Below are 26,821 nucleotides of genomic sequence, written 5' to 3'. Positions count from 1 at the left end.
CCCAAGGACATTCCCTGCCTCACTCTCCTCTCACATACCTCATATTCTCATTCTTTTTTTTTTTTAAATATATATATATATTTTAAGAATTTATTTATTTGACAGAGAAAGATCACAAGTAGTCAGAGAGGCAGGCAGAGAGAGAGAGGAGGAAGCAGGCTCTCTGCTGAGCAGAGAGCCCGATGTGGGACTTGACCCCAGGACCCTGAGATCATGACCTGAGCCAAAGGCAGTGGCCTAACCCACTGAGCCACCCAGGCGCCCTCATATTCCCATTCTTGCTGCATCCATATAGGCAATTCTCATGTGTGTGTAAGGATCTGTACACCAAAGGAATTATTACAGGAATGGGTTTAATAGTGAAAAATTGTAAACAGTCTAAATGTCCATAAACAGAATAGGAAAATATATTAAAACATGTTTATTCTGTGGAATACGATTCAACTGCTGAAAAGAATAAGATAAAGCTATATATAACAACATGTGAAGATTTCCAACATATATTGCTAGGTGGAAATAGCAAGTCACAGAGCAGTACCATATGTTAACCATTTGGGTTAAAAAAAAATGGGAAAGAAAAACATTAACATGTTGAGAGTCACTAGATGATGGGGGTGGAGCACAGGAAGCAGAGGTGTGAAGAGGAACTGTCCCATTTCACTCCATTTACACTGGTATTACTTGGATTTTTTAAAGTGTCTTTTTATGAATTACTGTGTAGCTTAAAAATTAACTTTAAAAATGTCACTGCTGTATTCTTTCTCACTTCTAATAATATTCTCAAGCAGGATATGAACAGAAAGAAAACAGTCAGGTTTATTGACTTCCGTATCTCACTCACGCTCCAGTGTTTGACTATGATTTCCTTCCTGTGCTCTGACAGAGTCACTAATTTTAGGTATGCCTTTATGGTTAGAAACAGCATTTTGCTTTGCTTGAATTTTTGAACCAATAATCTCAGGAAAGAACTATGTTTCTGTAATACTTGTATAGTGTTTTTTTCTTTTCATAAAGTTAGGCCAGAATCCTCTTACCACCCCAAACAAAAATAAACCATTTTAGAATAAGTTCCTAATTTGTTGCTAAGTGCTAATTATGAGAATTAGAGAATAAGTTGTTTTCCTGAATATAAGCATAAAGAAAATGCATCTTCAGAAAACTGATGGAAATACTAGATATAAAAGATGCATAGTGTTTATCCTAAATTAAGTTGAAAAGTGAAATTAGCAAGATGGCTAAAGGAGTTTTAACATGAAACATTAATTGGAATTTAATGGTGTAATTTTAGCAGTGGGAAAGAGACATAATAACATTCTATCAATCTTTTGTTGGAGTTTCTTGTAATATTGCCTTAACTGTAGCATCCAAGAACGTGTTACACAATCCACTCTATGAATCAGAATCCAATTATTTTATATTGGTTTCATGCTTTTACCCAAGAGAAATTCATAAATTGTTTTTAATTACTTCTTTTATTTTAAATCAGTAGTATCTGCCAAGTGGATAGCATTTCCCATTAAAACATCACCTCCTATAATTGGTATAATTACTTAGTAAAGAGATAAACCACAACACAATTTGACAATCTTTGGGTTTATAATATCTAATTAATTATGTTCAATACATAATATTTTATTCTCAGGGATCACAAAAAGAGCATAATCTTGAACAAAACCCAAACATTTATGATAAAGTAATTAGAAAGAAACAAGTTAATTATTGCATATAGAACTGCCTCTTTGAGCAGTCTCTGAGAGAGAGCTCCTTTTTATGCAGCTGTTCAAGAAGTAAGGAGGTTTGAGGGCATTCTGGGTGCCCTTCACCTGGGCTGGTGGTCTTCTGGCTGGAGATGGAAAATTTGGTACAATCCCAAGATAGAGGGTTTTCAAGGAGGACCAGGACCCAGGTCACATATTTGGAAGAGAGAATCCCCAGCCTGGGATTTTCATCCTGTATGCACAGGCTGATGCAGAAGAGGGTTGCTGGGGACAGGCATGACATTCAACATCTGTTTCAGCAGATTTGCTTTCACCTATTTTACATTTTGGGCTTCTGCAACAAATTTCATTTGGAGAAAGGGTATCAGGTGCGAAAATTTATTGTTGAAAACCTCTCTCTATGCCATGGTCATGCGCTGCCTCTATGTCAAAGAGAGAATGACTGAAAATATATAAGAAAAGAAAAAAAGGTGGGAAAACCTTGTGATTGAACCAGGAGGGCAAATATTAGACGAGAACCACATGCTAACACTCATAAGCCTTTTTATATTATCAGTTGTATATCTAACTCTGGTCAAAAACACATTCCTAATTTAAAAAATAATAAAACACACGCATAAACCAAGAAAACAACCCTAAACCATACTTCACTTGTGCCTTCCCCTATTGCTTCTATATAAGAAAAGAGCGGAAGAGTGTGAAGGAGACACTAGAACAGGAGGAAATTGGATGTCCCTTAATCAGTTTTAGTATTGTCTGGAATTGGGATTCCATTTTGCTTCAGCATTACTGAGGATTAATCTGCTTTTCTTTCTTTGTATTTCTCTCTCCTTCTTCCCTTTCAATGGTATCTTGAGGGACTTTTTCTGCCTCTTTCTTTCTTCCTCCTGCTCCTTACAAACACTATGAGACTCAGAGAGAGAAAGTTAATAATAAGCCAGATGAAAAGATAAATAGATATACATACTTGTCCCCCAGTCTACAGAAGATGCTGACTGAGAATGGGTAGGTGGCAAGGGGTTGGGATTAGGGCCAACTTGTACAGGACACAAAGAAATAGAGATATTAGTCACTGGATAACTTTTCTATAAAAGGAATTTGATGTGGCAAACTGATTCTCACCCACTGGCTCCTACCTGTGATTCAGATGGCAACATCAGTGTCCCTTCCTGGAAGAGAGCTTCCCTGACTGTCCAGCAAAAAGTGGCCACCAAATCACTCTCCACTATATTACCTCATTTTACCTCTCTACACAACATTTATTATTATATGGAATGTTTCTTCTTTATTTTTTTTCTGCCTCCCCCCAGCCCCAGCTTTAGTCCTTTCCCACAAAAATGTAAGCTCCTTGAAGGGCATATATTGTCTGTTTCTTGGCCCTAGAATATAAGCCCCAAGGCTGCAAGGACTTGGCTGGTTTTGTTCACATCTGTATTGCTCAAAGTGCTTTGCACATGCAATACTTCAGTGGATAGTTGAATAAAAGAATCATGGAAAGAAAACCCTTTCTTACTGACAAGGTTGCATTGTGGTGAAACAGTTGAAACTTTCCCTTAGTTGGAGCAATGGCAGGCACATTGCCTCTATTATAGGTACAGCTTCAGTTTTTAGTCCATTGGATCTGCAAGGACTAATGGCAAAGATGGAACTAGGAGTATCTTCTCTGTGCTGAGCAGTGATGTTGGTATAGAAAAGACACCATAGGAAGAGAAAGGAGCCTCCTTCTCACTCCAGAGGACAAGAAGAAGTTCTAAAGGAGGCATTCTCTGCAATGGAAGTTTATGTAGATCAAATAATGCCGCAGTCTCGTAAGCTTGACAATAGCTTTTTTTATGTGTGGCGGATTACAATTATACTGAAATACACTATGAAAATATTCTTCATATGTAAACAGATGTCTTCATCAGGTTGGTAGACATCAAAGATTTATTTCAGTCTTTAGCTATTTGTACTTCCTGCCTTTTTGTTTCATTATATTCTCCCTTCAAAGAAGAATAAAGGAAAGGCATATGATCATTTATAGGTCATCCTTAATATTAGCATTTCATTAGTGAAATAAAATATACTCCTTTTAGAATATGTAAAGTACAACAAATATACACAGATTTTAGGACAAACAGAATAGAAATTCATAGTAAGGGATACGTTTTTTACACTATGAATAGTAATGTTCCATTTTGGAGCAAATGGCTTTAGTACATGATATAAAGTAAAATAAAGATTGTCAATGCAAAAAAAAGTGAATTATAACAAATTGCTTATATGCTGGGCATTAAAGTCTTCATAGATAGAACAACCATATGATTTATCATCCAAATGGGATGCTTCTAAGAGTGAAAGGGTACACCGGTCATAAATAGCACTGGGGCAAAAGACCACAAACCAGCATAAACCAGGGTGTATGGTCATCTTCCTCATGGGGACACTTAATGACAATAAAACGGCATTTGGGTTTTTAAAAAATTTTTTTTAATTTAAAGCTTTTTTTTTTTTTTTTTTTTTTTGACAGAGATCACAAGTAGGCAGAGAGGAGGAAGCAGACTCCCTGCTGAGCAGAGAGCCCGATGCAGGGCTCTATCCCAGGACCCTGGGATCATGACCTGAGCCGAAGGCAGAGGCTTTAACCCACTGAGCCACTCAGGCGTCCCCCTTTTTTTTTAATTTTGAAAAAAAAGCCAAAACAAAACAAAATAGCTTGTTCATGTGCTTAATACACAGTAGGCAACTGGTCTTTTTTAAATTAACTGCTCAATTTATTATAATAAAATCAAACTAATTAGTCTGAATATAAATTATTATTGTTGATAACTGCTCAAAAGAAAAAGAGAAATTCAGTGGATAATCTACCCTGTTTTCTGTTCTGATCATTAGAAAAATTTTTCCCTGGACCATAAAAATTAATCAGAATAGAGAAGTCTGCAGGATGCCAGGGTGGCTCAATTTGTTAAGTGACCAACTCTTTACTTTGTGTTGGTACAGGTTATGATCTCAGGGTCATGAGATTGAGCCCCATACTGGGCTCTGTTGACTATGAAGTCTGCTTGGGATTGTCTCTCTCTTTCTGTCCCTCCACACTCTGCTCACACTCTAAAAAAATTTTTAAAAAGTAGAGAAGTTTGCTGAGTACCATTTTTCAGCTGAAAAATAGACATTTCATATTTTAAGATGACCTATCTCTCAATATTGACCTGGGTGGGTGATAAAGTTCACCTCCAGTCCTTGACCATATTGAGTATAGCTATCAGGAGCACCATGTTGAGAGGATTCTGAGGGCACCTTATGGCTTAGCAGAAGGGTGTGTGGTGATCAGTTAGTGATGTCTGCAGGAGACATGGGATATGGGGCAATGGTAGGTATGGCAAGTATTGCCATCCCAGATTTGGACAAATATGGGTTTTAACAATAATTGCCTGACATATATTTAATACACAGTTGATTACAAAAGGAATAATTACACCTTGCTGATAATGCATCTGCTATTTCAGTTCTGCCATAGTGTAATTAATTCACCAGCTACACCACAAGACAACAATGCCATCACAGTTAACCTGAATGAAGACAGCAGTTTCATGATGTCCTCACATCATTGTTTTATCACTCTCTTAGTCCAAAATCAAAATAAAGAAACATCAAATCCCTAATACCTGCATAGAAAGTAGTAGAAAAAAATAATACAACAGACATGCTAATTAATGCTCCTCTGATTCTATTCTTATTTTGTAGTTGGAACTATATTTTTATCACTCAAGGGAATTTTAAGCCATAAAAAGAAAATTAAACTTGCTTCTCCCCTTGCAAACAAACACTAATGTCTCAATTTTTAAGAACTATTTCCAGCATTTATTTCACCACCACATATCTTGTAGTATTTATCCTTTGTACAACAGAGAGATCTGTTCTATGCCTTGCAATGAAGGGAAATAAAAAGAATATAATTGTTGATACTTCTAAAAAAAATACAGAAGGTGTACCTAATATTGGTGCTTCCTTTGTGACTATGCAGTATGTTCTATCTTTAGAACCTAACTCTCTAACTTAAAAAAAAATAGGTTGGAATTAAAGTTAGGTTGAAGGGGGCGCCGGGGTGGCTCAGGGGGTTAAACTTAGGTTGAAGAGGAGATGATCCAACTTCAGATTGCAAGGCAGCTTTCCCATAATCACTTTGACTACACAGCTCTACTTTTCCAAGAGTGAAATTGTGTTGAAGTGGTTTTCCAAAATATTTTGTGGAAAATAAGAATTAATAGATGGCAACTCCTCATTCATAACCCCCAAACAGGAAACAAATTCATCGGGCAACAGGGTCTGTTCTGGAATAGTTTCACTGGGTGAAGCATTTTCCAAAAGCATGGTAGTTTCTCCCTCAACTGAGTTTTGCATGTCCAGAGGGCTGCATTCTCCTTGATTTAAAATGAGGCTTAATTCTTCAAAAAATAGTGTGTTGCTTAGCGAATTCATACTTGAGACAGAAAAAGCAAAATTAGGGTATTTTTTAAATCTGGCATTTTCCCCCAGGTCTAAGGAATCAGCCATTGGTTTGAGAGTTGATGAAGATGCGTCATCATTTTTGCTGAGATGGTTTTCCCCAGTGAGAAAATTTGAAATCTGGGGTTTATACCCAGTGCTGAGACCAGGAATATACACAGCTGTAGTGCTGGTGAGTAGTGACTTCTCCAGGCAGTCTCTGGCCTCCAGGGATTCTGTTTTCTTTTCTGTCTTGTAGTCCATGGGCTTGTTTTCTTCTGGGAGAAAGATTTCTATCTCTGTAATCACTGGATCAACATATAGGACCTGCTCGCTGGAATTATTATTCATAAATTCACTTTTTTCCTAGAAAGAAAGATTTTATTTTTATTTTACAAAAGACATTTAAAGGAGCTAACTGGATAATTAAGTAAGAACTGGAATTCTGCTTTCCCTCAGCTTTCCTTTCCCCTCCCTCTTTTGACATTGTTTCTCTTCCCATACAGTTTCCTCCTTTTGTTACCCTCCTCAATTCCAAGTCTTTATTAAATTCTCCCACAAGGAGACTAAAGAAAGGAATAATAAAAATAATCCCTGTTTATTTATTTTTTAAATTTTATTTATTTATTTTACAGAGATCACAAGTAGTCAGAGAGGCAGGCAGAGAGAGAGAGGGGGAAGTAGGCTCCCTGCTGAGCAGAGAACCGAACCCGAGGTGGGGCTTGATCCCAGGACCCTGAGATCATGACCTGAGCCAAAGGCAGAGGCTTAACCACTGAGCCACCCAGGTGCCCCAATAATCCCTGTTTAAAGCACATGTCTTAGTTTAAAAAATTTTTAAAAGAAAAATGTATCTTGCATATTAACTTGCATATTATTTCAGTACCTTTTAATATTTGGAAGTTTAATATATTGGAATATTTCTGAATATCATGGAGCATTACTACTTAAATAAAAGAAAGGAAAGTGGGAGAATCCTGTTTTGCTTCTATTTTCAAATAATGTAATAATAAATGCTTTGTGCTGAAGTTCTAAATGTATGCATCTATTCATAACTCAGACATGAACGGGAGGGTCAGTGAAGAGGGGTTTTATTTGTATAAAAGCCTGATGATTTTTCTGGGTAAGAAAATGACTTGAGGCCTCAGAGCTGATGGCTGGCTTCCTAAAGCAAATAATTCCCAACAACTGCTGTGATAAAATTATAGCCACTTGCTATGGACTAAATGTTTGTGTTCCTCCAGAATTTATATGTTGAAGTTCTAATCCCTAGTGTGATGATATTAAGTGATGGGGCCTTTGTTGGGTAATTAGGTCATGAGTGTAGAATTCTCATGAATAGAATTAGTGCCTTTATAAGAAGACATGGAATTGTTATCTCTCCTTCTGCCCTGTGAGGAGACCGCAAGATGGTGGCCCTCTTCAGGAGAGCTCTCACCAGGAACTCAGCCTGCCAGTGCCTTAATCTAGACTGTGAGAAATAATGTTTGTTGTTTAAGCCATCCAGTCTATGGTGTTCTGTTATAGTGGTCCACTAGAACACTACCCCTTAGTCTTTGGGCAGAAAACAAAACTTCATCTGAAGATTTGTTTCTAATTCCAGTAGTCCAGAATGGGAAGGAAGTTTGGCAAATAAATAAATAAATAAATAAATACTTTGAATAAAGCAACATGAAGTGTCATTCAGATTTTCTTCAGATTCAGCCTCCTAGGTAGCATGCCAGCTTTGGGTTTGGAAGGGCAGACATGTTTTTGAAGGTCAGATGAAAATCAAAGAAACTAGACATGTTATAAGAAACAAAGAATACAAGGTGGCTATGTTCTGTAGAAGGAGGTTTTTTCTTCCGGCTGGCAACTGAGTGATGTGGGTGGGAGTCAAACTGTAATGAAGGACATGGAAGAACAAAAGGGACCATTCCAGAGTGAAGATAATAATGGAAGAAGAGGATCTGACCACAACAAGGTCAGGGACAGTTCTCTGAGCCACAGAAAATCCTCAGTTCCATTGGATAATAATTAGTAGAGAAATAAGAACTACCTAGTGGAAAGAAAAACAGGATTACAGTATTTATTATCTATAGTTTGGTGAATATATGCTTGTCCTTCAGTTATTTGTTAATGATGTACTTCATAACATATGTGAGTTCAGTTGTTCTAGATCACCCCTGCACTATTAGTAGGCAATATTATCTCCTTCAAAATCAGCTGTGTGTACACACTTTCTCACCTTCAAGTATCCAGAGATAGGAATCCTCCCTTCTGCCTAAGGTGAACCTTTTCACCTCATCCCTTTAGGCCATCCCCTCCTCTCTTCTTCATGGTCTTATTTGACCAATATTCCCTCTTTCTCTGTGGTAGTTCCTCTTAAGCCTGACCAATTTAATATAAATATGCTTCTGACTCATGTCCCTCTGAAGCTACTGTTGTTCATTGACTGCATGCGGATATGAGTTCTGTAACAGGACCTTCTATGATCTTATCCTAGTCACCATTCCAGCAATATACCAACCATGCCTATCAAGCTTTTCAATAAAGCAACACCTAACAAGCTTTTCTCATTCTGTGCTTTTTCTCATGCTGTCCTCTGTATTTTGAATGTTTTCTGTTTCTCCTAAGCAACTCCTTTTCATCTTTCCATATGCTTCTTGAATACCCCCATCATGTTTGGTCTCATTTCTGTCACTGCACTTAGAGCACTGTAATGCTTGGATGATATGTCTGTCCCATTGGCTAGGTTTTGAGACCCTTAATGGTGAAACCAGTCTGCCAAAATGTAGAAGGAGCACACATAGCAGAATCTTTTCCCTCCTCCATAATCAGCAGCAGTTCTTCCATAACTGGCAAAGTCCCCTGTAGTCTTGGGTCTTCCCCGCACACTTTCCTGTTCTTTTTGAAGTGGAAACCTGGCCCAGGCCTAGTGACATTATCTTCCACACTCCTCTCACATTTATTTTCTCAAATCCATTGGACGTCAGGAATGAAGCTGATCTCACCTGCTTCTCCAATCTCATGTGAAACAGAAGACTCTTTTTTGTCTTTGAGCCTCATTTTACTGAGCTTTTCTGCCTTTCTCCTTCCGTCCCTGAAGTCATGTATCAACTATTGGCCACAAGGTGACGACACCTGGCCCACAAGCTTCCTCTTCCCTTTTCTCTTTTGAATAGCATTGTTTCTTTCTTCCTTCTCTCTTTCCTTCCCCTAACTTAAACCCCTCATCTCCCTTAAGTATAACTTGAAATATGTATAATTCTGTTTATGTTTATACAATTATGCTAAAATGTACACACATTTATTTATTTGAATAGAAGTTCTATTTTAGTTATTGGATTGCACTCTTAATCTTAGCCGCCACTTAATTTTTATTTGATGGTGTTTGGTTACCTGTAGCATTTTTACAACATTACTGTTTTCCATATTGGGAATATCTTCATGAAGCCACTTTGGTATTAGCAATAAGATTCTTCTTTTAATCCTAGGAAATAAAAATGACACATTAGAAGCATTTTACTTAAAGATTGGTGCAGGCAATCACATAGGAAACCAGGAAATCACCTGGAATGGAATGCGTAATAAAGGTTAAACTTCCTGATGCAGATTTCCACCTCTAACTTGAGTAAGTTAAGTGGGAAGTTGATTTAATATCTTTTCAGATTTCCTCCTCTCTCTATTTTTCTGCTTTTTTTCCTAATGAGCCAGAACATTTCAAAACCCTCACACTAGATTCAAGTTGAGTGGGAGAACCACCCTGGAAGTAAAACTATATGCATGTGCAAAAAGGCTAACCATTATAAGCAGATATCAGTGTAGAAAGAATTGGAAAATATTAGGGATATTTTGTAGAGCGTTCCAAGCTGACTACAGCCACAGAAAAATATTGAAAAAGAGAATGCTGTATAATAAAATGGTATAGTTCTAGCTCCTCTAATTCTGAATTTGTCCTGTTTCCATAGAGGGTTGAGGTGATAGTGCTGTCTCCAAACGTTGTTTATGTGGATAGAGTAGGAGGCTGAAGAAGTTGTCTTGCAGTTGTATGGCACAGTGAGAATATTGATTTTTACTTAGGTTGTGTGTTTATTAAGGACCACTGGGGTGGGGTGATGGAAAGGAAAGGGAGAAGTTGTGAACACCCCATTTCTTCCCCAAGCTACGCTGGGCACTGCAGAAAGAAACACTTTCTGCATTTTATAGTACAAATCCATTTGAGCAGAGGCTGCAATAGGAACTTAGACTAAACTGATCTCTGGTGCATTTTTACCTGTAAACAAAGTACCTGTTAGCAACAGATAAGACTTGTTTATCTGTTTAAGCAAGTTTTCTAAGGACTTTTACTGAGTAACAACCAAAATGCTGAATGAACTTTGCTCATTTAATTTCACCTTGAACTGTAGGGTAAAAATAATTTCTTTACACATATTGAAACAATGTTTATGACTCAATTTTTTTTTTTTTTACTAATTCACCCTCTCTTTCTATACTTAAAATGAGACCAAATTAATAAGTTCATGCTATTACAGAAAATTTTTATACAGCATGCCAATACAGTGAGAACATTTAGATCTATATATCTACATAGATATCACAAATCTATACATATATATCTCTATATATCTCACACACACATATATATGTATATGTATGTATATATATACACACACACACACACACACACTCATTTTTGGTTTCAATTTAAAATGTTTTCCAGTTTTGTTTCAAAGTAAGGCTTCTATAAGTTATGTGTAGTTAGAGTAAATAAGAGTGTCTGCTTATATATTAAAGAGTTGTATTGAAATGATCTCATTTCATTTATCTTTTTAAAAGGAATATTTACTTAAATAATTAAATGAGCAAAGAATTATTCTATTTTCTTATTTGTCAACTGGAAATTAATTTTTATGTTATTAATAACAAACTTAAGGTTACTTAAATTTTCACAGTATCTTTGGACACTAACAAATATTAATATTTTTATGTTATACAAGTTCAAACTTTAAGATGTTTCTGGGGGCTTTATAATCAAGTGTGTTTTTAAAACAACCTAAAATAAGCTTTTCTATTAGTTTACACACCTTGTAATGATATCAAGGATATATTTATTAGTGGGTAATTGAAAATTTGAAATATTACTAACCTCTGAGGAAAAGCCTACGTAAATTAAAAAAAAAATCAGAAGTTTACCTCACTTAGAATAGCTCATTATGAATTTTCTTACTGCCTTTTGATTATTGATTTAAAAGAAAGAAAGATTATATCATGAAGCAAGTGATGGCAAGAAAGAGAAACCAAGTGCCAGTTAGGCAAAGAACATTCCTATGGTTAAAATTTGTGCATCATTAGCTATACAGGGAGACTGCCACATCAAACAGCTCTAGTCTATTCACAGATTAGAAATACTTAATGCATCTAGTAAAATTTAGAAAATTGAAGGCTTTGCATTCCTCAAACTTTCATTTATCCAGAACTAGGCATAGATCTTTACTAATTCCATTCTGGAAAACAGTGATTGAAGGAGGTCAAGAATGGGCATGGGAGCTGGATACTAGCACACAGGCACAACTGGTATCAGAGTGATGAATTCAAATGTTGCCACACTGCTGCTCACACTGATTCAGAGGATTTGTTTGGGTAGGATTTGAGGCAGATTATCACCTAACCACTTTAAAGAGTCCAGGCACAGTGAGCAGGCTATGTAGCAAAGGAGAGAATGTGGGTTGTGATGTCAGCTGGGTCTGGGCTCTTCTTGGCTTAATGCTTAATGACCTTGGGCTGACCACTTAACCTCCTGAAGCCTAAAGTAAGTAATCTTTAAAGTAAGTCTTCGGGTTTTCCTGGCAGGGTCATCACAAGGATTAAACAAATGACATGTGTCAAGAGTTTGGCATGGCTTGGTAATCATTAAACACTGCTCCTTTTATATTTTTCTTTCTCTGATTAAAAACTTTGATGGGTTTTCCTAGTAAATAGCTGAAATGACAAATTGCTATATGTGGTCTAAATCAGAAAGTAGAAGTTCTACAGAGACCTACCCAGTTCGGAGTGATCTGTTAAATATCCCAATCAAAGAAAGAATTGACAACATAACAGCAAAGAAAACCATTCCTGATAAAAGTCCAGTGTCTTGTTGCCAGTTGTCTGAAAGAAAGAAAAATAACTTTAGCTAAGCATTAGTGTCTGTGTGATGTCAGAATCATTGTCCTCTCTACTCTGTGCAAAGCAAAAGTCATTGATCCCAAAGGAAAAAGGGAAGGGGAGAACAAAATTAACTTGAAATTAACTGATCTGTGTGTACAGTGACTGTCCTTCCAAACTGCAAGACAATACCTTTTTTTCCGAGAAAATTAGGCGACATGTATCTGATATCAGTGGGTTTCTAGAAGTGCATCTCTGGCAAATGTGGTCAGCATTAGACTTTTTTTTCTGAGCCTGTGCATGCATATTTTATATAAAAAGGTTTAGTGATGAACCTCATTTGGTTTGTCTGACACAAGTGAGAATTCCCAATTGCTGGTAACAGAGTCTAAAGCTAGCCACAATCACAACTGAGGTTTATTGGGTTTTCTTTTTAATCTTTAGAGCAAGATAAAAGTTATGTAGAAGTTGTCACCATTCTTCAAAATCTATTGTTCATGAATTTTTTTCTGCTGAGAAAGGACTTTTTCTCTACTTGAAACAATATATAAGAAAGATTTTCAAGTTGCTCTATATTTTGCACTCAAAATTTATCTTAAAAGCAATGCTTTTCTCGCATTTTGAAGCATCAATTAATCACCCCCAAATCTTTAGATAATGAATATGATATATTCAACACATGTTACCTACTAGGCTCATCACATTTTCTCCTTAGTACATGAAAAAAAATCTTATTTTCTATTTTCAAATATAGACTATCACTGAGACATGACTATCAGACTGAAGTTTGTTCTGAGTGATGATAGATACTGGCTGCCTTCCCATCCTCATTCCTTCCTTCCTCATTCCCTTCAGCAAATATCTACCAGATACTTACAATGTGGCAGACACTTCACTGGCCCTGCCCTCGGTATTTCTCAAATGCACCTGACATGCACCTGGGGTTCTCCAGGCTGCCTGGTCCCTCTCTCAAAGCCAGCTGGTGGGCAGGGGCCAGGGCAGTGTAGCTAGTTCACTCCAAAGTCCTAGGGTTGGGTTGGGGGGGCTCTGGGTGGCTCAGTCAGTTAAGCATCTGACTTTGGCTCAGGTTATGATCTCTGGGTCTCAGGATTGAGCCCTGGGACCAATCCATGTTGGGCCCTGTGCAGTGGGCTCCCTGCTTAGTGAGGAGTCAGTTTGAGGATTCTTTCTCTCTTCCTCTGCCCTTCCCCCAGCTCACATGTGTGCCTGCTCTTTCTCTTTTACAAATAAATAAGTCTTAAAAAAAAAACAACCACCACCTCTACCCTCCAAAGATCCAAGGGAGATATGGAATGAGTGTTTTTCTAGGACTAAAACTCTATTGCTGAAGATTTCATGCAACTAATGTTGCCACATATCTTTAAGCATTAGTGCCTGGGAGAGAATAGAGAATTCCCACAATAACATGGGGCCGGGCAGCCAGGCATCGGGTTCTAAGGATACAGCAGAGTGATTAAGAGGCAACTGAAAATACATGGATTCACACTGGGCTCTGCCCCTTACCAGCCCAGTAACCTCAAGGCAAAATTATAAGCTCACTGAAACTCAAGATTCCTCTTCTATAAAACAGAGATTATAACACCTATCTAATAGGGCGGCAGGGAGCTCCTGGCCTCCCCAGTTCCCGCAGAACTATCAAGGTGCAGACCTGGGTAGTTATCTGTAATTAGGTATCTCTACTGGGTCTAAGCACTTGATTTACGTGTACACACACTAAGTGGCCTTACCTTGTTTCATGTTTCTTTATGATACTTAACTGCCACCTGACTCTTTTCTTGTTGTTGTTCTGTTTATTGTTTTTCTCCCCATCTGTCCAAAATGGAAGCCATGAAGACAGGACCTTTGGTCATTTTTTCTTTTTTTCACTGCTGATTCCCCCCTACCCAGAACAGTGACTGGCACATAGGAGTTGCTTAATGAATAAATGAATAAATGAATAAATGAATGAAAGTCTCAAGAATGTCAATGTAACCTGCAAAAATTCTGATACTATTCCTGCCAGATTTCTATGCAGGGAGATAAATGGTGTATCAGTGGTCAGAGGTGAAATAGTTATGCCTAACGTTTTTCAATTTGCAATTTCTATTTAGGGTATATTGGTCCATTGCACAACCTGATCTCATAATTTTTTTATGCCTAAAACATTTAGGTAAGCTCATCAAAGGAAAATACTGGGTCATCCTAATGAAATAGGAGCTGGTATCTATAAGAAAAAAAACACAGACTCAGGATTTGAAAAACAGGATTTGAATTTTAGTCTGTCACTTAGTATGACTTTGGACAAGTTCCTCAGTTTCTCTGAACTCCAGTTTTCTCACATATAAAATAGATACACAATACTTTTCTCACCTGGTTGTTTTGAATATTGAATAAATGGTGTGTACAACCTCCTAGTACATGGTAGACACTCAAATAATGTTTTTTAAGAAGGAGTTTTGGGGTTGTGAGCCCCACACCCATTGAAATGAAAATGTATCCAACCGATAGCAAAGGCTGGCTAAGTCCACCTGAATCATTCTTTAAATTCAGTTTTAAGTGATCCTTATTGATTATTTTCCTATAAAAAACATGTAGCATATCTTATTATCAAGAAATTTATGCCTGAAACATGATTTTTCAGTTGGAAGATTCAAATGGCTGATAAGTAAAGACTACGTAAAAAACCCAAGTAGTATTTTCTTACCAGAAGTAAGACGTCCTTTAAAGATGGAAGCAGTTAGATGCTCAGAATTCTGAGTATCATGTTGGGATGATTTCTGTGTGACCTGGGGAACTTCAACAAAATGAAATAGGGTGAGCTTCTTACATTTTGCATTTAGGTTACCCAGTTTCCTAAAAGGGTTCTTCACTTGTTTGGAAATGATTAAAGTACACTTTAATAGGCTTGAATGTGGAATAAAAGCAAAGGCCTTCAAATATGTGTGTATTTTCTTCTCCCTTTTGTTTAATTGGGCAAATCCTAAGGAAGGAAACACTGAAAAGACAATAAAAACTACCTAGGGTTTGTAAAACTTCAAGGTGTGTCCTCTAATTTCATGAGGCTTCTAGGCAACAAATACCAAGGTGCTTTACTTAATTCACTGACCAAAAAAATGCACAGTAACTGGTCTCTACTTGATTCCTTCCAATAGATGATGCAATAAAGTTTAAGTTTCCTGAAGAGCCTCCAGGATGTGTCACTTCTGCCTTTGCACAATCTTTGAGATACTGTTGGGGAACAGTATCTTGGCTCCAAAGAAGCAGCCCAATTTTGATTAGCAGACACTTTGAGGTTATAACTCAGGTGTGGAATTCTATTAATGACTTCCCTCTGCTGCTTTCCCACTGGCAAAGATCCTGACCAGCCCTGTTTAGTCATAATGACTGTCAGGACACAGCTAATGAAAGCTTCTGACCGGGGTGTGGTGAGCAGCCTTGGCAGCTAACTCGCTTTCAGTCTGAACCCAAAAGAGTCCTGGTGCTTTCTTACTCATCTCCCTCCTGATATTTAAAAGCTCCCAGAGGTGACTTCAATGACACTATTCTTCCAGCTGACAGAAGACATTCCTGAAAATGGTTCTAAGCTCTGCATTCCCAAGTGTGCCTCAAGCCCTATTTATTCAGTTATTCTGATTTCAGTGTTCAGATTTTTCTTTTTGAAGAATTACTTGCAGGACCAGGGAGGAATCATGATTTGAGGCAGCTTTAACTGCCGCCATGATATCACAGGCTTGTATAACAAGCTGTATGGCCCAGACAGCTCTCTTTGAGAAAACCATCATGGAGTTTCAATAAAAAGGTTCTTATGGTCTTTGGAAATTTTTGAAAAAGGTTGACCTGGGTGCAGGCAAAAGCTCAGTAGTTTTCTAAGAACAATGGGTAGGGAATTTTAGAAGGTGAAAACATCAGAAGAACCAAAAGTTCTTTTCTATGTTTTTATTCTGTCTTTTCTACATTGAGAGGAAAATGTTGCACTGTGAATTGTGACAAATCAGGAATTCTTTTTGGCTTCTCAATGCTTCACTAAGTCTCTTTTGTTCCCGAGTATGTGGTTTCATCAAACTCTGGGAGCAAGGTTATGCCCCAGTGGTCACCAGCCAGGTTTATTCATCTAAATTAGTATTTTGTAGACTGATGTTCAGGCTTGGGAAGCCCAAGCAGGAGTCTGCATCTACATGATTTTGAAATTTTAAGACTAGATATATTACATTAAAATGTAATGCAATTTTCAACTTGGCAAGATCATGGGTTTATAGCATATATTGCTAGATTATTTTTGTTTTCACTTTCATTATTTTAAAATTAGCATTTTTATTTAAAAGTAATACGTGGTGCTGTGGCTTTTAATGCAGGTTAACTTAATTCTGTTGTATAATGTACAGGTGATTATTTAGCAATGAAATTTTGGTTATTAATTTCGTTTTACATAAAAGTAATGTACATATCTAACTAGGGCTTTATTAGCCCTAATAGGGAAAATAAACACAATTATCCTTTAGGGTCTTTTTGTTATCATAGTTTCAAATCAACCAGGTGCATTAATTTAAATTAGATTAGTCATTTTAAAATTCTTTTAAGACATGATTAATTATCAGAGCGTAATTTCACAAAGAATCAGATATCTGAAGTAAGACAATTTATAAACAAGATTGTCAGAGAGGAAATCAAGCCAATGACAAAATTTTTAAGCATAGGACTGAAATTAAACTATATATAGTGTAATTTCATGGTATACTGCCACCATGTGGCTAGGTCATTTCTTTTAAATCATACCTAATATTTATCATTATAAAAGCAGTAACCTTATGGAGAGAACTGTAAGAGGAAAAATAAAAGGGAGAGGAAAAGAACCATCCCTAATCCTATCCCCTTAATCCATTTGCTGTTAGCATTTTATAGTATATCCAAGTATTTTGACACAGAAAAGCATTCAAAAACGCAGAATGATGTACACACACACAGAGAAACCTTAGAACTAAAAAAAAATTTGTGTCTATCAGCTCTAATCATCAGTGTGTTGCCTAATGTGCCAGAAAAATACCATGATATTTTCATTGTTAATTTAATATCTATGGTGCTATATCCATAATGAGACAATTCTGTCCCTGCTTGTTTCCCTCCCAGCTCATACCTATACTCAGAAACTCAAATTATCTCTAAGTTGGTAAGAATTTTTATAAATCTTATGCAAACTGGTATCTGACTTTAGAATTAGTCTAGTCAAAGACAGTGCATTTAAACGAAATTTAGAGGGGAGTTAGAGTGGTTTTTTAAACAAAAAATGTAGTCTCTTGTTCTTGAATAAGACTAGAAACATATAGCATAACTACAGTCTGTACCATATCAAATGCCAGCCTATTTTAATCAAATATGCTCAGCAGTGCTTGGTTTTAGTCATGATGTATTTCATCTGTTTCTGAGGGATGATACCAAATCTTCTCTTGAGCCTTTCACTCTCTGGCCATGCCATGGGGCCAAGTGTGTTTTATTATTCTTTTTAGGTGACCATTAATTGAGTACTGAATATGTTCCAGGTAATGTTCTAGACATTACATGCTTTCTCTCATTTAATCCTTATAACAACCCAATCAGGCAGAAAATATTATTGTCCTCATTTCATGGATGAAGAAACAAAGGTGTACAAAAGATAGATGACTTAACCGAAGTCACCTAGGTAGAGGTCAAAGAGTGAAAATTCCCATTCAGTCCTGATGTGTAGTTTTGCTGGTCACTGGCTCCATTAATTAATAACCTCACTTCCACAGCAGGATGGCTGTGGGTGGGGCAGCTCAGTCAGCCCTGCAGCAGGGGCCCGCAAGCTGAGACTTAGCCATTGCGCCTCTGGGGGCTGGCCACGGTTTGTTAGAGCTGCTTGGCCTTGTAGGACTCCAGCCCCCACCACAGCGGGCTATGGTTGGGCTCACCCATGTAGTACTGATTCCTAGAATCTTCCAGCCTACAATTCTTTCCTCCTGGAAGCCAACTATTTTCTTTGATTATACATATAAGGCACACTAATTGTAGGATGCTTAAAAGGTATGGAAGAGTATAGAGAAGAAAGTACAACTTTATATTTGTTCACAGACTAGAAGCAATCATTTAAAAAAAATTTTGTGAATAATCTTTTGTGTATCTCTGTACCACAGGGTAGATCACACTCTTGCTAAATGTTGTGTCTTGTTTTTTCCTTTCTTTCAATATTATATCATGAACATTTCCTCATTTTATTAAAAGGTGTTCAAAACTATCATACTATAGCAATTTAATATTGTGTTTGTGTATTTATTCAGTCATCACCCTGTTGAGAAACTGTCTAGTTTGGTGGTTTCAAATAAATCTTTGGATTCAGACAAAATTCACTTCGAATCCTGGTTCCACCACCTGGAGTTGCATGGCTCTGGATAAGCTGCTTAACCCTTCTGTGTCTTCATTTACAAAATGAGATAATAATAGCACTTCACCCCTGAGATCTAGTGGAATAGTTCATATCAAGCAGTTAGTACTGTGCCATATGCAAATTAAAAGCTTAATAAGCATTAGCTATTGCTATTATTGGACTTTCAGGTTGTTTCCAAATTCTTACTATTATAATTAGTTTTGGGGTAAATATCATTGTACATAAATATTTTTTCTATATCTCTCATTTCCTTTTTAAAAAAGATTTTATTTATTTATTTGACCGAGATCACAAGTAGGCAGAATGGCAGGTGGGGGGGTGGGGAAGCAGGCTCCCTGCTGAGCAAAGAGGCCGATGCAGGGCTCAATCCCAGGACCCTGGGATCATGACCTGAACTGAAGGCAGAGGCTTTAATCCACTGAGTCACCACGGTACTCCTTATTTCCTTAAAAAAATATATTTTATTTGTTTATCAGAGAGGGCGATATAGAGAGTGAGCACAAGCAGGGGAGCAGCAGGCAGAAGGAGAAGCAGATTCCCTGATAAACAAGGAGGACAATGCAGGACTCAGTCCCAGGACCCTGGCATCAAGACCTGAGTGGAAGGCAGATGCTTAACTAACTGAGCCACCCAGACGTCTCTCTTTTTATTTCCTCAGGCTAGATTTCTTTAGTGAAATTACTGGCCCAAAGGGTATGGACATTTATAAATCTTTATTTACTTTTGCTTTTGCCAATCTTGGTGTCAAAGCCATGCTACCTGAGGCCTGTATCTTAAAGGCTTTGACCACAGCTGACACAATAACTTTTCTAGACCCTCCTTTTAGTAGCTTCTAGATAAAAGAGGTGTCATATTAAAAGACACAGAGGCACAAAGGGTGTTTTACAAATTATTTTTCTTAAAACAGAAACATCTCCTTTTGGGTTCTCTCTTTCTTATCTCCTAATAATCTCAGCTGTTTCACAGTGTTTATGTGCTATTTAACTAGGCCCGTTTAGTTCTAGGGTTGGAATTCAGCCTTTTTGGGTTAAGAGTAATAGTAAGGATTTGACACTAGTCTGAGTCAGTTGGCAAAGCAGAAGACAATGGGCAGACCTATCAAATAGGCACCAGAAGCCCAGGCCAGGGAAAATGATATGTCAGGACAAACTCATTACCACACCTAGAAAAACAAGTCAAATGATGAATCATTTCATGAGTTACAGTGTTGTCCTTGTGTATTACAGATATCTAGGAGGGTATGCCTAGACCTATTCAAGTATTATCTTCATGCTTATGTTCCTAGGCTCTAAGTACTTCCCATGTATAGGGAGAAGAAGGTAAGAAAGAGAAATATATATAATGTGATCACATGTTTAAAGAAAAAGATTAAGAAGAGAAAAAAGTAAAAAGCAGCAGTAAACGCAGGAAATTTTCCTAAGTGACATGGAACACACAGAGGCATGGGGCTGATGTCATTGTGTGACAAAACTCTACGTGCAGGAATGGGCAGCTTCCAAGTCTTACTCAGTAGTTTTAGATTCTTCAAAAGTGCGACCTTGCTCTCAAGCATATAGCATGTGCCAATTCCTGAGTCTGAATAGACTAGTGGACATTTGTCATTTTTTAGTTGCCCAGCCCCAGGACGTAATTCTTTGTGGGCATCCTAAAATAGGTAAAAAACAGGTAAGGCTTCCCACTGTGGAAGCCTTGATGGAACAAAGCTTCCCTCTCCCCATTGCCAACAAGTAGCTACAAGCAGATGACCTAAACCTACCCATTCAGATGCTTCCACAGGTACAGAGCATTCAGCTCCAGGAAATTTCTTATAGCAGCAGCTATACCAAGGGTCTGGTAACCGTAGCATCATGGGCAGTCCAGACAGGGCGCAGGGCAGGTAGTGGCAATGACCACAGTGCCAGCTGCAGGGTCCTCACCTGATTCTTCCTAGGCTGCAATTTTTGACTGCAGTTCTGGCTCTTGCTGTCCCTTGTATCCTACTTATGATCATTTTGCCAGCCTTCATATTGATTTCTAGCTATCTTTCCAATAGTTCCTTTTCTGCTTAAAAAGAACCGATTTGGTTTTTTTGCTGGCATCAAATCACAATAATTGTAAAAATTGCAATAATAGGTGGTGAGGTAGATAGGTGAGATGTGGTAGGATAAATAGTGATATATCCCTACCCCCTCAAAATATACCTGTCCCAATCCTTGGAGCCTTTGAGTTTATATATATATATATATATATATATTTATATAATTGATATAGCAAATATTTATTTGCTATATTTATATTTAACTATATTTTATATATAATTATTTGCTGTAGTTATAAATATTTATTTATAGATATATAATATAATATTCATATAAGTATATTTATATAAACAAATAACATATAAATATTTAATATTTTAAAAATTATTTACAAATAAATGTTTACATATAAATTATGTAATTTATGTAATAAATATATATTTATATTTATATTTATATAATTTATAATAGCAAGAGGGACTTGAGATGGGGAAATTATCTTAGATTATAGGGGTAGGTCTGAATGAAATCACATTCGGTGGGAGGGTCAAGGCACAAGGCAGGAGGGTCAGAGAAAAAGAGAATGGAAGATACTATGGTTTTGACTTTGAAGATGGAAGACAGGACCACAAGCCAAGGAATGAAGGCATTCTAGAATCTGGAAAAGGCAATGAAATTGATTCTCTCCTAGAGCCTCCAGAAAGAACATAGCTTTGCTGATATCTTGACTTTGGCCCAGTGATATCAATTTTGGATTTCCCACCTCCAGAATTATAAAATAATAAATTTGTATTGTTTTAAGCCATGTAGCATGTGACTTAAGCTTTAATAACTTGTTAAAGCAGCAATAGGAAACAGAAGATATTACTTCCTCATGGAAAATCATAATCTTTATTCTTAGTGGATATTGTGAACCTCAGAGAGATTGTAGCTCTTATGCATTATTTTTTTATTCTATAGAACTCTGATTCTTTTTTAGGAATAGGACATGAAGAAGATTAAATAAATTGAGGTTATTAAACTGCGTAGTATATCAGGGAACATTGTGTGTCAGTTTAACCTGGTTTAGTAACCATGAATCTATGCATTTATTTACATTTATTTATTTACATTTACATCTCAAATGTGAATGAATCAGAAACCCCTAAATACAAATAACAGAATTTTTGAAAAGTACAATTCTGTGTGCCAGCCTCTAATCTGTGTTTGATTTAATATCATTTATATTTAGTTCCATTGACATAACATTTGTTTTTTTCTCTTATAGTCTTTATAAGTTCTGAAAAACTAATGAGAATCTTCAGTCATCAGTAATGCAATAACCAATGGTGTTTTGTAAGAACAAAACATCATGTGGTTTAATACCTTGCTCATACTTGCCTTCCTCTGGAGAATTGTCAAAAAAAAAAAAAGAATAATACGATTTCTCTGGGAAACTTTCCTACTTCAAGTAGCAATTCAAGCAAGTTAACTAATCATTATGAAATATGACTGCCCTTCCCTCAGGCCTCTGACTTGTTGTTAAAGGGATTTTGGAGCCTATGCCTTTCCTTCATTGCAAAGAGACTTGTATACAGCAGAGTTGAACAACACTCCTGCTCAAAAGTCATCTGTTCAATATATATATTTCAGTAGTATTTAATTTAGGGAACTGACTTTCACATTTACAGTGTTGGTTTTCTACACTCAGAAATTATCTTTTCCCCTTTGGGATTCTTTCTGTACTGCTTAAAGACCCCAGGAATTTTTTACAGTGACTTTCCAGGGTGGTGGTGTTGTAGCTCCAACTTCAGCAGTCCTCATTGGTTCTCAGAACCTCAGCTGAAGCTTCACATAGAGAGGTGGGGCAGGGTCGGGGCAGAGGGGGTGATATGGGAGTATGATGGTTCACTGGCACAATGGTCCTGCATCCTGTGCTTCTAGGGACCCTGAGCTGCCAAGGTGGGCTGGGGTGCTCAGTAACTCAGGAGTGGCGGGCAGGAGAAAGAGAAGAGAGAGAGAGAGAGAGATGACCAGATAATACTAGAGAGAATGGCCTGAAATTCTCATGTACCCACCCTGTTCTGACCCCCAAGATCACTATTACTAAGGCAATAGCTTGAGCAATCAAGTCTCCCCATTTCTGTCCACATTTCCTGCCCACACCCTACGTCATTTTTCATGACACCTCTTTCTCTTAAAGGGTGTCTAACCCCTAGAGCAGTGGTTTTTACACTTTACTGTAGAAGTATCACTTGGCTAATGGCTCAGCAATCTGCATTTTAAACTCCTACCCAAGCATTTCTAGTGCAGATGATCCACAGACTCCACTCTGAGAAGTACTGCTTTCTAGATACTTTATTGGACCAAGACCAGCTAGAAAAACACATTATGAGTGCCCCTGTGGAGGTCCTATCTTTTTATTTTATTTTATTAGTGTTCCAAGTGGAGGTCCTATCTTTAAGAGAACCACTTTTCCACCTTTACTTTGTCTTCATCTCAGACTGCCCCATCCTATTCCCTGTTCTCCAGGTTCCTGGGGTCCTGTGGTTTCATTTTCATTGCCATAACCCAAACGTGATTCCTCATCTTGTATTCAGGTCAATATAGGATTAGTTGATAGCATCCTGTGGTTTCCTTTTTTTTCATTTATTTGCATTTTCATAACAAACATTACATTAAAAGTGAACTTCTTCTGACATTGTTTTATTTTTAGCTAATGTACAGAGGAGGATTTGGTGGGGTGGTTGAGGGGAGGTTGATAAAGGACCCTCTTAGGTCTCTTAGGAAGACCAGCAAAGCCATAGTGCAGGTGCTGGAATCCCACCGGATGGCTGATGTCCTGGCTTAACTGTTACCAGCTTTAGAACATTTGGAAAAACTGATTAATCTCTCTGGGCCTCATCTTCTTCAACTGTACAACTGGAATAAAACTTTCATAGGGCTTTAGTGATGGATAAAGGACAATTTGTATGTAAAATGCTTATCATGGTGCCAAACACATAGTAAGCATCCAATAAATGTTAATTATTATCTACATTATATTATTTATATATTTTACAGATAATATAATACAACTTACGTGTTATATATAATTTATATATTATAATTTATATTTATATACTATAATTCACATATACTATATATAAATTATATACAATATATAAGTTATATTAAACTATTTTATTTTCTATTATTTGCATACACTCTTCATTACCAGGATAAAAAAATATGCATCTCCAATCTAGAGAAACTTCTCCTGTGTGTTTGCTAAGGCCTGCTATTATATTCTGAGGTTTTGTTTGTTTTTTTCTTTTTTAGTGGAACACTTTGTTTTTCATTAAAGTCCTAATACTCAGGATGCCTGGGTGGCTCAGTCGATTAAGTGTCTGCCTTTAGCTTAGGTCATGGTCCCAGTGTCCTGGGATGGAGCCCCACAGTGAGCCCCACATTGAGCCCGTATATCTGGCTCCTTGCTCAGTGGGGAGCCTGCTTTTCCCTCTCCCTCTGCCTGCTTCTCACCCTGCTTGTGCTCTCTCTCTTTGTCAAATAAATAAAATCTTAAAAAAATAATAAAGTCCAAATGCTCCAAGGAAGGAAAAGAGAATAAGTGTAATAAATCATTTAATTCTTACTATAAATGAGTTTGCTTGGGGTTTTTTTGGAAACTAGGTTTTTAAAAACCAAGGGAATTGATACAGAAGAAAGCTGGGGGTTTGCAGGATAAGCCACATCTACTGGATGATTTACTCTGCAATACCATTTTGGCATAATTTTGAAAATACATTGCTTGGAGATAAATCTCTTCAGTGGTCCATACATAAGGATTTTAGAGGAAAATAGCAAATTCCTGCATGGGGGATATTTATTGCCTGAGCTATCTTTCTTCATAAATAAATCAGCTTTTAATTAGTGGGAAAATTGGCTGGTCAAAAAGCCCCATTTTCAAACAAGTTGGTTAATTAAAGTATTATAGAAATTGTATTTTTTAACTTTTTTGATTGTGAAGGAATTCAAATTTCAGTTGTGAGGTTTGATTCTTACTGCTTTTGTTTATATTTATAGTGCTATGTAATTTATTTTTTTATGATTGCTTTTATTGACTGTCTTCTCTAAAAGTCAGAGATCTTTGTCTCCCTTGTTCACAGAGATTCTGCAAGTACACAGCAATGGCTGGAGCATGGTAGAGGCTGCTTGAATATTTCATGAATGGCTAAATAAGTGACAGTCTTTTCCTAGATATCTTTTTAAAAAGCAATTAATATTAAAGATTTATTAAAAAGCAATTTGGAAAATTGCATCAAGCATCTTAAAATGTGCTTAAGTCTTGATTCAATAAGGTCTAAACATATAAGGAGAGTTTACCTAAAGGGCTATTCCAAGAAGTTTATTGATAATGGAAAAAATGGCATGACCTAGTATTGCCGAAATGGGGAAATGATTCAGTGTATTAGAGTACACCATACACTGTGTGACCATAAAATAGATTTTTTAACTCAACAAGAGAGATGAATTAAGAATATAAAACAATATATACACCACAACACCAATCATTAAAAAAATGACAGAGAAAGACACATACCTATGATTTTACTTATATGTAGAATATAAAAAACAAATCAAATGAACAAACAACCTCTCTCTTAATGCAAAGAATTGGTGGTTGCCAGAGGGGAGAGGGGATTGGGGGATGGGTGAAAGACAAAGGAATTAAGAGGTACAAACTTCTAGTTATAAAATAGTTAAGACATGGAGATGAAAATTATACCATAGGGAATATAGTAAATAATATTGTAAGGATGTTGTATGACAGATGGTCACTACATTTATCTTGGTGAGCACTGATTCATGTATAGAATTGTTGAATCAATGCCATAACCTGAAATTAATATATCATTGTATGTTAGTTGTATTCAATAATAAAAAGGTGCATGAAAAACTAGTGTTAAATTCATTAAGATGTAAACAGCAGTTATTTCTAGGTTGCATATTATAATAAATTTGCATTGCTTTTACAAACAAAAAATTGTTTTGAAAAGATTTAATATTAATACTTTCCCTACACATAATCACCATTTTTCATTTAATGTGTCTTGGAAGAAATTTGTATGGTTCCTCTTAGCTACGTGTTGAATTGGATAGATGCAGGTTTTCAGGAATATCTAATTTTAAGTAGCATTTTTGCCTCAAGTGATTTCTTCTCCCCCTTAGGAAACAAAGACTTTACATTTAGACTCATTGTAGGGTGGCTATGGATTCTGTTTTCTTCTACCTGAGGTTCAGGACCTTTGCCTTTAAAGGAGAACATTTGTGGTCCTATATTAAACTTGTAGAAAACTTCAGTAAATTGCTCCTTCACTTTGATGTAATTGGTTAAAGAAAGAACTTGATGAAGTTGCTGAAAGCTGGTGATGACTAAGAAAACTTATGTTCTTGTTTAGGTGCTTTTAGTCACTAGCAATGTGCTATTTAGCAAGTCATGCCTCAGTTTTCTCATTTGTAAAATGGTGCCAAGTAGACTACCAAATATGGCTGGTGTAAAGATCAGACAAGCTTATACATAGTAGTACTTTGCAGATGGTAAGTAAATATTAGTCATCATTTTGAATCATCTTGCTAGACAATTCTAAATTTCATTTAAAAATAACTGAGTTATCAACTAAATTCTCACTGTTATAAAATGGCATATAAAGTCTGAAGAACTTTTAGCAATATAAACTTAAGAAAGAATATTGTAATTTAAAAACTAACTTTTAAAAAGGAACTGATGGGATGCCTGTGTTGCTCAGTCGGTTAAGCCTCTGTCTTAAAGTCCCTCAGTTGGATAAGACTCTGCCTCAGCTCAGGTCATAATCCCTGGGTCCTGGAATCAAGTCCCACATCAGGCTCCCTGTCAGCAAGGAGCCTGCTTCTCTCTCTCCTTCTGCCACTCCCCCTACTTGTGTGCTCTCTCTCTCAAATAAATAAATAAAATCTTAAAAAATAAAAATAAAAAGGAATTGCTAGCATTGCAAATTATTCCCTTGATAATTCATTTCTAAGATATAGGCATTAGGGGGCGCCAAAAGAACTGTTTAGTTTGTCTGCCATTTCACTCCCTCTGCTTATGTAGCAGTCAT

The 26,821-nt window shown here is 36.8% G+C and overlaps 1 protein-coding gene across 1 annotated transcript in view; it reads right to left on the bottom strand.

The window, feature by feature from the left end:
• Positions 1–1,587: 1,587 nt before the first annotated feature.
• Positions 1,588–26,821, bottom strand: part of IL23R (interleukin 23 receptor) — a 61,321-nt gene continuing 36,087 nt past the window's right edge. Inside the window, exons 8-11 of the mRNA XM_082686434.1 lie at positions 15,013–15,102; positions 12,206–12,311; positions 9,564–9,654; positions 1,588–6,548 (exon numbers count right to left, since the gene is read on the bottom strand). Of these exons, the coding sequence (XP_082542560.1) occupies positions 5,895–6,548; positions 9,564–9,654; positions 12,206–12,311; positions 15,013–15,102 (941 nt within the window). The 3' untranslated portion in view covers positions 1,588–5,894. The remainder of the gene's footprint in view (positions 6,549–9,563; positions 9,655–12,205; positions 12,312–15,012; positions 15,103–26,821) is intronic.

The sequence above is a fragment of the Mustela nivalis genome (genome assembly GCF_964662115.1).
Source record: "Mustela nivalis genome assembly, chromosome: 10".
NCBI classification, from domain to species: Eukaryota; Metazoa; Chordata; class Mammalia; order Carnivora; family Mustelidae; genus Mustela; species Mustela nivalis.
This window is presented reverse-complemented; position numbering and strand designations above follow the sequence as displayed.